The 15,799-nt window shown below is 36.8% G+C and overlaps 1 protein-coding gene across 2 annotated transcripts in view; it reads right to left on the reverse strand.

Annotated features, from left to right (window-relative positions):
- srgap1a (SLIT-ROBO Rho GTPase activating protein 1a) overlaps window positions 1-15,799 on the reverse strand; it is a 247,898-nt gene that overhangs the window by 37,913 nt on the left and 194,186 nt on the right. For both annotated transcript variants that reach the window (XM_028810489.2, XM_051920184.1), the window contains 2 exons: window positions 2,627-2,732; window positions 554-778 (listed from right to left, as the gene is read on the reverse strand). In XM_028810489.2, coding sequence (XP_028666322.1) covers window positions 554-778; window positions 2,627-2,732 — 331 coding nt within the window. The remainder of the gene's footprint in view (window positions 1-553; window positions 779-2,626; window positions 2,733-15,799) is intronic.

The raw sequence follows: 15,799 nt of genomic DNA on the forward strand, positions 1-15,799 counted from the left end.
ACACACACAAAGTACAATGTAATAAAGTGCATTTAGAAATCATACCCAAAACAGAACAAACATAACCTATGGTTTTCATCGTTATCAGCATGTGATGCTCAGATACAGGGAAGGAAATCAAAGGAAAACATACCATGCATAAACCATTTCTATTTTTTTCAGTTTTGGATATACACAGACACGTCAGTATCTTCCTAATAATTCCCAGACTTATCCAACTTCATACCAATGACAGTTGCTCCTTTCACTTGGACAGAACTTACTTAAATGATTTTATGCCACACTGTTTGACAACCCAGTAAGAATCACAATCAACACTTTCAGAACACAGTCAGGCTCACAAACACTCACTGTATCACACATGGCCAGTCTAAATAACCTTCTTTTGGATATGGCATGAAAACCTAAGTATCCAGGAAAAACAAAATGCATATATACAGTATTACACACATAATCTCAGAACAGTTTTAATGCAAAAGCCCAAGATAATTAGCTTTTATAGCATACAGTGATCAAAATAATAATGTAAAAAGGGTAACAAAATATATCTTACCAATAATCATCACTAGCCATGCACTTCTCATATGCGGGGCCCTCTAGCTCCTTGGCATCCGGGAAAATGACCTCATTGTGTATGATGATGGTTTTGATTATCTCATTAACATGCGCTTGACAAGAAACTTGGTCCTGTATGTCTGGAACAGGCATTAATGTGGGACCAAAGCAAATAGCTAGGTTATAGGGGTCCATCATGTTTTCATCACTGTACTGTGATAAGCTGCAATAGTTATGAAAGACTTATTAATTTCAACATACAGAGTGACATTTACAACATTTTTATTTTCACAGATATTTTCTCAAGTTGTAACTTATACAATATAGTTTATCTGCCTACTCTTAGATATGTAAGACTTTGTCATGCAATACAGCAGAGTTTGAGGAAGTCATTAACAAATACTGTAAACATTTTGCTAGCCATATAGTAATACAACTGCACAAAGTTCATTACACTCTGCTGAAACCGCTGTATGAGCACAAAACTCACTTTCCACACCCTCCAGGAAATACCGTACTCATTAATGTATTTCTGATGTAATTTGTTTTAACACATGGTCACTGGGCTAGGCAGTTCTGGTGAGTACGTACACATCATAAACGCCTGAAACGTTATCACTGATCCAATTTATGACAGACTATTATGAGATACTTATAACTGGTGTTTCAAGAACAGCTATAGTGGTTATCCTATATATCTTCTGATGTACATAAAACTTTATTAAGTTTGTTGTTATCTTACATGTAGCATAATAACATTGTTTTCAATGTTCCACATATTAATTTGAGTGTCTAGAGATGTTCAGGATCATATACACACACCGTAATAAACAAGAGTTGTGAAAAATATTGAATTTCAAAGTGCGCACATATTATATTCAAAACACTTCTACCTCAATTCTGTGCAGAATTTTGTTTTACTAAGTTGTTAAAAGCAACCTAAGGAGAGTGGAAATGCTACAATACTATATATATACACTGCAAATGAACTGAACAGTTGGCATTTAACTTGTTGGGCTCAGCAATGAGGGCCACAGGACAAGTAGCCTAGGGTTTAAAACCTGAATCAAGATGACCAGAAGTGAGGGCTGAATATACTTTAATGACAATACTGGTCAGTCATGTAGAGCAAAAACACATAAGTAATCTCAGAAGGGCACTAAGTTCTTCTTCCAGACATCCATCCATTATCCAACCCGCTGAATCCGAACACAGGGTCACACTGGAGCCAATCCCAGCCAACACAGGGCACAAGGCAGGAACCAATCCTGGGCAGGGTGCCAACCCACCGCAGGACACACACAAACACACCCACACACCAAGCACACACTAGGGCCAATTTAGAATCGCCAATCCACCTAACCTGCATGTCTTTGGACTGTGGGAGGAAACCCACGCAGACACGAGGAGAACATGCAAACTCCACGCAGGGAGGACCCCGGAAGTGAACCCAGGTCCCCAGGTCTCCCAACTGCGAGGCAGCAGCGCTACCCACTGCGCCATTGTGCTGCCCCTTCTTACAGACAGCAGAACTATATATTATATAGTAACTTCAGGAATTTTAAAATAATATCCAAAATATTGCAATCATTTATTGTTGAAATGATTCACTTTGTTGGTGCTTTTAAATGTAAACTGTTATAGATGCTTACATAGTCTTGTGAACTGCTGTTTCAAATTATCATGGCGAGAGCATCACATGTTAAGAACATTTGACAGCATTCTTTATTAGAAAATACTTTATACAAAAAGATGTCTTGTATTAACTCATCAATAGCTAATGTACTATTATTCTAATCTTGTTTACATTGCATTCTGTAAATCTTCAGATCAATAATGTAAGAATGTAATATTTTTGTGCACCTTTTTCCAGTGAGTAATTAAAAAAGGTCTTTTCATGTCACAGTCGTCCACAATAAGCATGAGCCAAAGCTCTTTCCTCTAAGCGAGATTCAAGCTTAGACCTCGTACTCACAGCTCCACCCAAATGGGTGAGCCAGAGAAGTCCTTTAGCTTCACTACAAATAATAAACAACATAAATGATCCAAAAACAATGAAAACAGAACTTACTGATTTAAGAAGGCAAAAAGATATCTCATCACTATTAGGACTGATCTTGGAAATGTTAGTAAGATTTTGCGCAAATAGAGAGCCCTCTCATAGAGATTATCTATTCCTGGAAAAAAGAAACATGTCAGTAGTTAGTCATAGGTTGCCACTACAGTACATAAAAAATGTAAACAGCACATACAACATTTTAATATATTAAAATAACACTATTTTAACTATTCTATTTATGTGAATAGTGTTACACCTATGAGGCTAACAACAATAAAAGCTACCATAATCAAATAAAACACCTACATTTTACTTATTTTTTTTTCACAGATACTGTAACATCATCATTTGTTAGCAGTCTGATGTGATTAACCTATTTCAACAGTATTACCTAATTTCTGCTACGGCATTGGCTTCAGTTGTTGCTGAGTGGGAACTCTTTTTTGAGTATTGTTGCTCAGTTTATTTGAAAACCAAAATGTGAAAAGATACTGTAAGAGTCATTTGTTATTTATAAGGTTATGTTAAATTGATAAAAGTATTTTCTTAGTTAGTTAAAATTCTATTATATCCCCCAAAAGCTAAACTGAAATGGAATGTTCTAATTATTTCTTGTCCCCCTGACTACAGAATAGCCCCAGTGTTAACTACCTTGCAGTTGGTAATGGATGGCGGGAAACTGTTTTCAAACTGTATCATATCATATTGCACATATTAACCATACTGAATGTGCTGTACGTACTGACCGAATGTATTAAGTAAAGCATATATAAGTTTGCCATAGAGAAATAACACAACCTTTAATATAGAAAGTAACTGTTGTTACGTGTTGGACTCATGCTGGATCCTAATTTGCCATCTCAGTAGCTGCTCAATTTTGGGAACCAGGGAAAGACGCAACTACAGATATATATTATATTATTCACACCAAAAATGATGAAATAGCAATATTGCTATTTATTATACAGTATAAGTTCATTCTAATTTTAATATCTTCTCCTTTAAAATAAAAAAACTGTGATAAAAATATATATTTTACCACGCCTTCATGTCTTTATTTTAAATAATGTGAAGATGTCTGCCCATGTCTGTTCATGAAATTCCAAAGATTTTAATTGTCAAACCACATCTAAGAAGAAACTGACCTCTTTTTTTCTTTGAATTTTTCTTTTGCTATTAATGTACAATGTACTTATTTCTTTTAGAACTGACTCTTCTATACTATTCTATATTGATTTGATGCTAGAATGTCTGTAGTCTTTTACTAGGGTCTCAACATTTCCCTGTAAGTTACTTATCCCATCCTTCTTATTTTGTGTTTATTTTAATTTTTTTCTTGGATGCTTTATTATAGTAGTAGCAGTAGTATTGTCACGTGTGCAGTAAAATTCTTACCTACATGCCCAAGCAATATGCAGCATGTCACCACTCCCCAGTGTAATGTAAAACAACAATGTATTAAAATTAATAACTCCATTTTATGATGGTACTCAAAGCATATTTTATAAAATAATAGCTTACTGCCTGAGCACAACGATGAACATCAGACATGTTTCCTCTCTCCAAAAAGAAATGTCCCTTTCTGTTCTCTGTGACTTTCACTGTACTAATTTCACAACAATTGAATCAATAGACTGTGTTATATAACGTGCAATGTTCTGGGATAAACTACTGCACTCTTGGGATAATAGCATACGCATATGACTCTTTTTTTCATTTATTTCTCTTAAAGGTGTAAGGTGCTTCAAGCAAGAGGTGAAACTAATTCACACCACTTAAAATGCAATGCTTTAATAATAAAAAGAAGGAAAAAAACGACACTGTTTGTTTGAATAAATGTTGGTGTTTGAACATTATGTTTTGTGCCTTTATTATTCTGTGGTATATTTTAAAGGTACCATGTTTATCATAAAAGCACAGTGCACTGTGCATATAAGTCAAGGTGTGCATTATAAGAATACATTGAATTGACTTGACAAAACATTAAAAAGTATAATGCATACTACAGTACAATGTTTTTTCACAATAACTTTTTCGGATTACTTTGAGCCAAATCCATACACTACACATTTCTGTCTTACTTAGATGAATTGGTAAACTTGGTTTCACTGTGTATGAATAAGTGAGAAAAAAGTATAGTATTGACAAGTGAATAAATAACAGTATTAAGTGATGTACCCATAAGCAGGGAAGCAAAACCTTAGCAGTCAAAATTGTAGAAAAATCATGGAAATGTTCCATAAAATAGCCCAACATGTTATGAAAAAAGTAAATCTGTTTACATATTTTGTTATTTTGGGCTGAACTTAACTGTATGCTGAGAGTGGCAGTGGGGAAGCGATTGCCTCTGCTGCTTCACAACTCCAGGGAATGGGTTTGAATATGGTTCCTGTCACTGTTTGCATGCTCCCCCTGTGTCTGCATTAATTTTTCCAATTGTACTAAAGATTTCTCTTATATCCCCAGTTAGTATGTATGTGGTTATCTGTTGACTGGATGTGAGTCAACATGAATGAGTAAGTCCTATGATTGCATAATGTCCTATGCAATGTTTTGTCTTGTCTTGCACCCAATACTGCTAGCATAGGTTTTAGCCCCCAGTGACCATTACAAATGTAATTAAAGAGGTTTAGAAAACAGATAAAGGGATGCTAAAGAAGGCACTATACTTACTAAATAAATAATAACTGATTGATTGGAACTTCAACATAACTAACACAGATGATAGAAATCAGAATGCAATTTCTGAAACTAATACTACCCTTTGAATATGGATGTGGGACTCTCCATTTGAAAATACTGAACTCAATGCAATTAAGAGAAACTGTGGTACCACACTGTAAGAGTGGATGGCAGGCAAGAGGCGATGCAAGAACAGGGCTATAGTCACCAAGCATAGATAAATACAAAGCCTTGATTCAATGTATGACAACATCCTGCATTTCTTGGAAATTGTTTTTGTCAGTATGCTGTGACAGAACACCGTTAGCCATTGTATGAAGAAACTCCAGTATGTGGAATTTGCAATTACACTTGATATGTATGTACTGTATGTAATAGGCATCCATTTATAATTTAATGAATAAAACCAATTTTTTATTTGCAAGCTACCAGACTAATCAAATTTCTTGTGTGCTCTTAATACTTTAAATAATTTTGCTCTAATGTCAATAATATGTTTACAATATGAAATCCAAAACAAAAAATTAAGTCCTTGCATGCACTGAAAGATGTGATTCAAGTAATACTTATAAAAATGTGGAATATATTGGTTTGATGAAGGGAAAAAAGCTTAGATATGATAGAAGCAAGAACCACATTTGTACTGGTATTTGGGAATGGCAAGTGAAGTGTATGTATTCAATGCATCTCCTCTTTCTGAGAAGGTAAGAAAAAATGTTGTCCACAATTGAAAGGAATATCACTGTTTTTTTTGAGAAATGTCTCTTTATTGTTGAATTTCATGAGGCTGTAAAAATAACTGTTTCTCTTAACTACTGGTAATGGGATTCAGAATTGCACTCTGTTATTGCTATTACAATGTCTAGTATCATTGCCTTCTTGCTGTATTAAATGTCCATTTTGGCAGCTCTGGTTTGTATATTGATTAAAACTGTACAACCTCAATTATTAAGGATATTTTATAATTTGTGAAAATTGCAGGCTGTTAGTTATAAATTTACTACTGGGAACTACAAGCAGGCCGCATGCCTAATTAGTAGTTATAACGACTGTTCTGTACAGTTAATGGCCATTAAAAATAAAACAAATATACTAGGAAGGATGAATTCTTCTGCTTCATCTGGCTATAATGAAAATTAACAGACGTGTTTCAGAGAATACAGCATAAGAACTAATCCTTTAAACATTTTTAAAGTCTCTGGGAGCCACAGAGACAGTCAAAGATTATCCATCCATTCATTATCAATCCTGGTTCATGTCAAGGGGGGCCAGAGCAGCAGATTAATGTATTACAATAAAAATCAGTTTTGCATGGGTTCACACAGTCCATGACAGAGTACAAACACAAACCCAAAACTTATTTTGAGTCACTAATGTACATACGTGTATGAGTTTTTGATTGTGGGAGAAAACAAGTGCCCTTGCAGAAAATACATGCAAAAAGAAACTGTCTGTGTGAAGGAATAAGGAAGCTAGCTCCCTTTTGAAATCAATCTGGCTCTATGCACTGTGAGTTGGCAGTCCTAATTAATGTGCTGCCCAAAGAGAGACTACACATTTAATATTAGTTTACATATATTATTAAAGTTTTCCTAAACAAAAAAAAATGTATTTTTATTTAAGGTAGTTTTAATTCATGTTCACAGCATTTAGCAACAAAAACTACAGCATAATTGTATCTTTAAACAGCTGTTCATGCATGCATAAAACATAGGTTGTAACAGGGTATCTAAGACCCTGAAGGCAACATATGCCTAAAAGGGAAAGAATTTTAAATATGATCCTGAAACTGACATTAATCCAGTGTAGTCAGGACAACTGTGTACCAGATGTCACAATAGGCTACAATGTGTTTGCTTTGTCCCTTAGGGTCATGCATTTTCTAAGTACAGAACCATAACTAGTTGAACATCTGTCAGGTTCTGGTCCTCTCTGTCATATTCAGCTAGAAACATTTTTATTTATTCTTATTTTTGTGCTCTCATTCTATATGTGGTGCCAAGTCTGAAAAGGTTATGGCACAAAGATCATCCTTTTAACTGAGGATTACTGACCAGATGACACAAGTAACTGTATGTTGAAATTTATACATTTAACAAGTCAAGTGGATTTATAGCCATAACAAGAACTATTTATCATTAATGTAAAAGATGAGATTTTCACAGCTCTCAAAAATTAGGTTTGCAAGTTTATTTATTTTTTCTTTTTTATAAATATTTTTTTAGAGCATGAAGATGTGTGTTAACTTGCTCAGTACGAACTAAACTGTGTATGGTGTGAATGAGTGTGCCCTGTGATTGAAGTATGGAACTTCTAGGGTTGGCTTCTATCTTGAGCCGAATGTAATCCTAACTGATTTGTTCAAGTACAGTAAATGAAACAATGTAAGCATCTTTCTCAGCTATCACAGATGGCAATTTACTATAGTATTTGAAATGCACAAATATTCAAAGTCATATTTTCATTATTAAAAACTGAAGAAGAATTTATTGATGCTCATGGATTGTATGATTTGCTTGCTGAACATATGATGTTCCTAGTTGGAATTTATTAGTTGAGTATTTACATTTTGTAAAATGGAGCCATCTTCTGAATTTAAAATATATAGACATGCCATTATGGGTTTAAGAGTAGGCAGTTTAAAAATCAATGAATAAAAAAAAACACATGAAAATCAAAATCAACCAAAGTAATACACAAACCACCCAGATCTTATCAAATAAAAAAACAGAATTTCTTAATTTAGTAGATCAGAATAACAGATAATTTAATCTATTTGTTAATTTATGCTTTGTACAGTTTTGCCCTGTACTGATGTGTGTGTTTATATATACATATATGAGTGAAGGCTCGGGGGTGGCAGTGGGTCCCAAACCCCAAACACAAACACACAAAAGACAATCCAAGGTTCTAATAAAGGGTGCTTTATTACAAGAATACCTTGTACAACAAGTACAAAACCGGGTGTCTCTTCTCTTCCTCCCCTTCTCCTCTCCTCACTCTACTGCATTGCTCTCCTGCAGTAGAGTGTTGCCTTTCTTCCTCCTAGCGCCAAATCCTCTGGATAAGGTAGTGCAGTTCCTTTTATTGAGGACCTGGGAGTACTTCTGGTGCCAGGGCTTTTGCCTGTTGGAAGCACTTCCAGGTCATATGGATCTCCCTGAAGAGCTTTCTTGTGGCACCCATGGACCCCAGCAGGTTTGCGTTACTGGACTACAATGCCCAGCATTCCCTGCCTTTGTCCGAACAGACACTGATATCCAGAGCTGGTGCCATCTAGCACCCTGGGGGAACGAACATCCCTTGTAGCCAATCCTTCCATTTCATCCTGGCCAGGGAAGGTACTACAAATATGTTCATTCGGGACGCCTGTCCATCTGGTAATGCCAGGGTGCTAGGATTCTTTGTTGAACATTGCCCAGAGTATCATGTTGCTTCTGCCTGCTTGCCTTCTTCACATAGTGCCAACCATCCCTTTCCAATACGGGTGCCATCTCTTTCCCAGTTAAATGATGCACATACACCCGGCCTTCCATTTAATCTAAAAGAAAATGTGGTTCATCAGACCAGGCTCCCTTCTTTCATTGTTCCAAGGTTCAGTTCTGATGCTCACATGCCCATTGTAGGTGCTTTTGGAGGTGGACAGGAGTCAGCATGGACCCTCTGACTGGTCTGTAGCTACACAGAAAGCTGTGATGCGCTGTGTATTTAGACAAGTTTCACTCATGGCCAGCATTGAGTTTTTCAGCAATTTGTGCTACAGTAGCTCTTCTGTAGGATCACACTAAATGGGCTAGCTTTCACTCCCTGTGTGCATCAGTGAGTCTTGTGCACCCATGACCCTGTCACCGGTTCACAAGTTATCCTTACTTGGATCACTTTTGGTAAGTACTGATCACTGCATCCACATAGGACGGTCGCTTTGGAGATGCTCAGACCCAGTCATCTAGCCATCACAATTTGGCCCTGGTCAAAGTCACTCAGATCTTCATGTTTGCTCATTTTTCTTGCTTTCACTACAGTACCTTCAAGAACTGACGGTTCACTTGCTGCCTAATATACCTCACCCTTTGATAAATTCCACTGTAATGAGATACTCAATGTTATTCACTTCACCTGTAATTGATTTTAATGTTGTAGCTGATCATTGTATATGCTCTATATAACTTTTTGGGATATTAAGTATGAAAAAATATTTCTTAACATTGGTTGGTCAATGATAAAGTTCAGTAATGTAAATATACCATAAAAATTACAGTACTACCTCTTTTAATTGGCTTAAAGATTAAAATGTTTTTGTTGTTAGTAAGCAGCAGCTCATTAAAAGACAGAATGAAATAGCAAGGATGCACCATTAACACATGTTTTCACATGAACAACATGAATCATTCATTCTCAAATCATAAAAAATATATCCATTACAAATTTTCCTTCTCTTTCAGTTTTATTTTAAAAGTCTGGCATACAGATTGTATTCAGCGAATAGCAGCTTCCCTGGAGTGCAGCATGTCATAAAACCCACCAGGCAGTTCAGTAAAAGTACATTTATATAAGCAGTTTTAGGCTGAATTGCCTAAAAGTCTGAATGGGAATAAACAAATTGCATGAACAAATGACTCATCTGAAACGGAATTAATTTTAAGATTTTGCAAGCTCTTCAAACAATAATTGTTTTTCATAAGTAAAAATATACTGTAATTGTCAATCAGCACAAACATCAAATCAAATACACCCCTATTGCAGTACTTTAGGAAAGCACTGTGTTGCAGTGGTTTATTGTCCCTACCTAATAAGAGCAGGATTTAAATCAAGGATAGGTCACTGGTTCTGTGGAATTTGCATATTTTCACCCATTGCATTCTGAATCCTGCATTATATTCTGCATTTTTCAATGCCTACATTAATTTCACCCCATGTCTGCATCCATGTCTTTTACCCATGTAGTTTGGCTCCCTTCACATTCTAAAGGCCTGTTGGTTGGTATTGTACAGGGCATGTCAGTTGATGATGCTAAAATGGCCTGGGTTGAGGACGTGTTGGTGAGTGCATTACTGTTCTGTAATAAACTGGAATCCAATCTATGTTTGGTTCCTGCTTTGTGCCTGCTACTGCAAAAATAGGACTGGGCTTCCTCTAACCTATAAGTGGACTAAGGCTTGTAAGAAAATACTGAATATTATATTCTGCTTGAACACGTAGAAATGACAGAAAGAATTATTCCTCTCTTAATTAGGTAAAGTTTTTTGCAAAGAAAAAGAGACTATTTATTTCACTAGGCATGTTTAGTTAGCTAATAACTATTGCACACTGTGCTAATAACTCATCCAGATACTTTTTAAAGTTTTCAAAGCCCTTTCTTTTAAATACTTGGCACAGTAATTTGTTTCAGACATCCATATACCTTTGTGTACAAAGAAATGTTTCCTGGCCTCAGTCTTCCAGTGTTGTTAAGTGTTTGACTCATTATTTAATGGAAAGAATTCTGCTGGATCAATTTTATCAATACCTTTGAGAATTTTTAAGATCAGGAGTACATACTTATGCAGCCTTCTCTTTTCAGCGCTAAAGAGATTTAATTCACACAGCCTGTCAAGGAAGGACATACCCTTTAATCTGGTGACACACTTGGTTGCTCTTCTCTGCATTATATCTAGAAAGACTATGTCTTTCTGAAGGGCTGTGACAAGATCTGCAAACAATGCTCCATATGTGAGCCACTAAGAACATTTTAACCTTTGAGCATGATTATTTCTGATTTGTATTCAACTTTCACAGTAGAATCTAACATTTTATTTGGTTAGGAATATTCCCTGGAGGAAGATAACACTACATTAATAAAAACACTTAAATACTTTCCAAAGGTTGCAAAGAAAAGCCAAGCACAATGACACCTTTTATTGGCTAACTAAAAAGATTACAATATGCAAGCTTTCGAGGCAACTCAGGCCCATTCTTCAGGCATGATTTGTAATACTACAAGCTAAAATACACTTTCCAAGTACAGTATTTTAGTTTGTTTAAAATTTTCTTTACTGCCTACTCAGTATTTCCTTTTTTACTGTTTTAGAATCATCTTAGACAGTTTTTACACTCAGTTTGCTAACAAGTATGTATACCAATAACAGAAAGCTGAGTTCTGACATGTAAAGTTCAAAAGAAGAAAACAAACCCATGCAGTAAACTTCACAAATCAAATGTTTTAAGTCAAAGTAATGAAACCTATCCTTATACTTTCTTTTGTATTATGCAATAAATCACATAGCATGGGATCACAACTAAGTGAATCAGTAAGACAGTCATACCCTAACAGTGCACTTATATCTGTATGTGCATTTGGTCAATAAATTGCATTGATTCAACATTCACCTCATCAGTGGCAGACTGTGGATTTCACACCTAGGCCTTCAGTAGTGCTTCGTCTGAATCAACTCGCCCCTCAAAAACTAATTTATGGTTATAAAAACCATCTTAATATGCAGAAATACAGTATAAAGAGCCATTGCATCGCAGATAGATAACTCCTGTAGCCACAATAAATGCCTTTATTGAATAGACAAACCAGGGGTGAACAAGTTCCTTTCTAATGCAGCTACAGCCCGCGACACACATAAAAAACATCAATAATAACTCATAAACTTGCAATATTATTTAGGAAAATCGCAACATTTTACTCACCAAAAATTCGGATTATTTGTAAGCAAAATCTATCCTCCTCTCTTTCCTCAAAAACAGTTCAATTACTCTGTCGTACAGATTATCCGTGCACTTCAGTTCCATCACGAAGTCCCTTTCTATTGCCATCGAAGCTAATGCTGAAAGTCAAACCTGCCCTGTCGTATTTCTGGCATAAGTTTTAATTCGCTTTAGGGCTGAAAATGTCCGCTCGACAGAAGCAGTGGATACGGGAATGGTCACCGCCAAACATACCAATGTGTACAGCTGCCCCATGATACTCTCATTCAGATTTTTCTATTACACCATCCACACCATCCTATCCAATCAACGGGTCTGAATACAGTGACGTTGCCATACGCCTGCTAGAGGGTCCTAGTGAAACCAACTCAAAATCTGATTGGTTGAAGCAACAGTTTAATCGACATTTATTTTTTGTTAGAGGGCCTGCAGAACGGATTGTGAAGGCCTCCGGGCAGACTTCTTTGACTTTGACCCTGCCTGACAACAAATGATGGCTGAAATGTGATTGGTTAAATGCTTTAATACGAGAATACATGTCTGGAAGCAGCACAACCATCGGAAAAGCTATGAAAGGAAGCGGACAGACTATTTGGAATTATTTAATAAGTATTCATGGACAAAATATAATTAACATCAGTTTGTGATTCAGATATTTTTTTAGGCCAGCAGAGAAGGCCTTGCAGGCCCTGACGGCCCACCACTACACCTCATATCTCACAATGACAATAAGAAACTAAGCTGCTAGGTTTTTTTTTAATAAAATACGACAATAGGTTAATCACGAAAGATTTAAGAAATACATTACATTACAATACATCGGGGGCAGAGTGGTGGCTCTGAGGCTAAGGATCTGTGCTGGTATCTGTCAAAAGAGATCCTACTCTGCTGGGCCCTTGAGCAAGCCCCTTAACCTTCAATTGCTCCAGGGGCGCTGTACCATGGCTGACCCTGTGCTCTGACCCCAAGGGGTATGTGAAAACTAACAAATTCCTAATACAAGAAATTGTATAAGGCGAAATACATCAATAAAACATCTATCTTACTAAACCACAGTTAATTTATGCACAGCGGGCGCACTGAGGCGCATGCGCACTGCGGCCTTGGCACCCGCCCCAGTGTCCAGAGTCAAACGCAGCGGCATCCCAAAACGTGGCGGCGTCCGCCCCAGAGTCAAACGCAGCGGCTTCCCAGAGTCAGTAGAGGGCGCCCAAAACCAAATAACACAACATGCTGCGCCGTGGCGCCTGCCCCAGAGTCAAACGCAGCAGCTTCCAAAAACGCGGCGGCTTCCCAGAGTCAGTAGGTGGCGCCCAAACAACATGGATAAAAACAATGAATGAAGGCGCCCACACAAAGAAACCGCTTTAGTTCAAATGGGGTTATTGAATTAAATGGAAACTTTACCATGCCTACGACCTGTGAACTAAACCTGAGGTAAAGCATGCACGCCAGGTTGTATAGCCGCCCGGACGCGACCGGCCACACCACCGCATATACGACGACACAGCCATAAAAAAACAAAAACGAGACTGCATGAAGAAAAACAATAACAGAAGCACGTTGAAATGAACTGTCCCAGGACACACCCACCTTCCATGATATTTCATCATGCACCGGCTTCCCCCTGGGAATGGCCCATACTGCTTTCGAAGGGTGTTGACAAATATTGCATCGGATTGGAACAGTGCACCCTGAGCCAAATCACCACCGCAAATGTGCCCAAATGTACGTGTTACATCTAGATGACGCAGTATATCAACCACAGAGCTAATAATGAGAAACGTAGCTGAAGTCATAAACAATCACCCATTAGCAAACTCTACAAAAATGCTACATGAGGTTGAAAGAGAAGCCAATACAAAAGCAGAGGCGGATGGTGTGGCACCAACTACAATTGCCTTAGTGCTAATAAAGGACAAAGAACAGGATCCGAGACGATACAATGTTCCCATCGTTAATGAAGTGGCAATTGTGTTTCAAAGTGATGACGGTGAGCCTCCGTTTCACTGCGATATTGTCATGCATTTACGTCCTGATGGAAACAAGGCGACTACAACGTGCTTCTGAAACACCACAACCACATGAGTCACAGCTCCAAAAAGAAACCACTTTAGTACAAATATGTTTATTTAATTAAATCACATTTCCCAGGATGCACCCACCCTACATGAGGTGATTGCAATTCTTGGATTTGCGATTCTTTTGAGAATCGCGGGCTTGCTGGTGTTTCAATAAAACAGTCTTTTCTTGTTGGCTTCTGGATTTTTGTTTTGCTTAATTCTACTCAAATATCTCACCTCCTTTAACAAATTACTCTCCTTTTTCTGGACACCTACCTATACTTGCAAGCTTCCTGTTGTACTCAAACTCCCAACTCATATACTAGTTAATTCAAATTGGGCCATCCATAAAGCAGTCAATGTCATTGTCTTCACTGCAATCTCTTTGTAAAGAGTGCCCTACAAAATAGTGTATTCTCTTCCAGCTACTGGACATACTGAATAACTGCTCATCTTCACCTTAAAGGGAAGGGAAAACATGGCTACTCTTTGACTTGCTGCTCCTCTCTAACTAAGGCACAGACCCACAATTCGCTTCTAAGCCTCCTGGATGAACAGTTTGGTGACCTATATGGTTCATAGTGAATTCAAGATTGTCTGGTGCTCTAGAGCATTAACTTAACAAAATATGACCAACACACTCAAATATGATGCTAAGTTAAACTACATCTATTCTGATCAATGTCAGTGTTAGCATTGTATCAGGGTTGATGCCATGTCCTGAATTCTACCCTGCAGCCCTTAGTCCCTGGATAAACTTCTGCTCTTTGGTGATTATGACAAAGACTGGACTGAAATGATACTTGTGAAAAAATAGGATGAACAAAGGGAACAAAAAAGAATAACTGACTGCTTCTACAGCACAGTCATGAAATTGCAACGACTACAGTCTTTGTTAATTACTGCATCTTTTATTGCCTTTCTGCATCTGAACTAACATACAAGTGATTACAAAAACACATGATTTTAAAATTTAAATCTTTCATGTACTTCCAGATTCACACAGATGGTCCTCTTAGCAATTCTGGAACTAACAAAAGTACAGTGAACACCACCAATACCACTATCTCTGGCAATGTGTCCTAAACCCCTGGATGATTCTGCAGGTGTTTATAGGGATAGGTAAATGTCAAAATCACGAAACAGATAAAGATTATCAATCATTGTACAGCTGGTCACTAAAGAATTGTGCAAAATTAAAGACTGAAAAAACTATCATCTACTTATACTGTATGGTAAACAGAAATAAAAACAAATGTAAGTTATAAACTGTATCTCACTACAGAACATGACAATTTGATGGCTACCTGCAGGTTACACAAGTTACACTGGCTACAATCTTTGGTTTATTTTGCAAGTAAGAATTTTATACATTGAAGGCTAAAAGTGAGAAGTAAAACATTTATTTTTTAGTAATTCTGAAAGCAAAACATACTTAATTGTACAATTCCAAGACTTTTAAGTGACTCACTCAAATGCTGCCCTTACTTAGACATACACAGGGTTTTAAAAATTCATTGTGCCTAGGTAGTCTTTGGTTAGCATCATCTAATAAGCTGATAGCAGATTTATAGCCAAGGATGAATTATTTTACTGATGAAATATTTTTTTAGTTGACCTAGAACATCTGATTAAACACTCTGGAATATGAATAGCATACCTTTACTGTAAACATTAAAAACTGATTTATATTCAGGATATTGTAGCAATTTAAAGTGGTCCACAAAAATAAACCATTAAATATTTC

This window comes from Erpetoichthys calabaricus, chromosome 1 (genome assembly GCF_900747795.2).
Source record: "Erpetoichthys calabaricus chromosome 1, fErpCal1.3, whole genome shotgun sequence".
NCBI classification, from domain to species: Eukaryota; Metazoa; Chordata; class Cladistia; order Polypteriformes; family Polypteridae; genus Erpetoichthys; species Erpetoichthys calabaricus.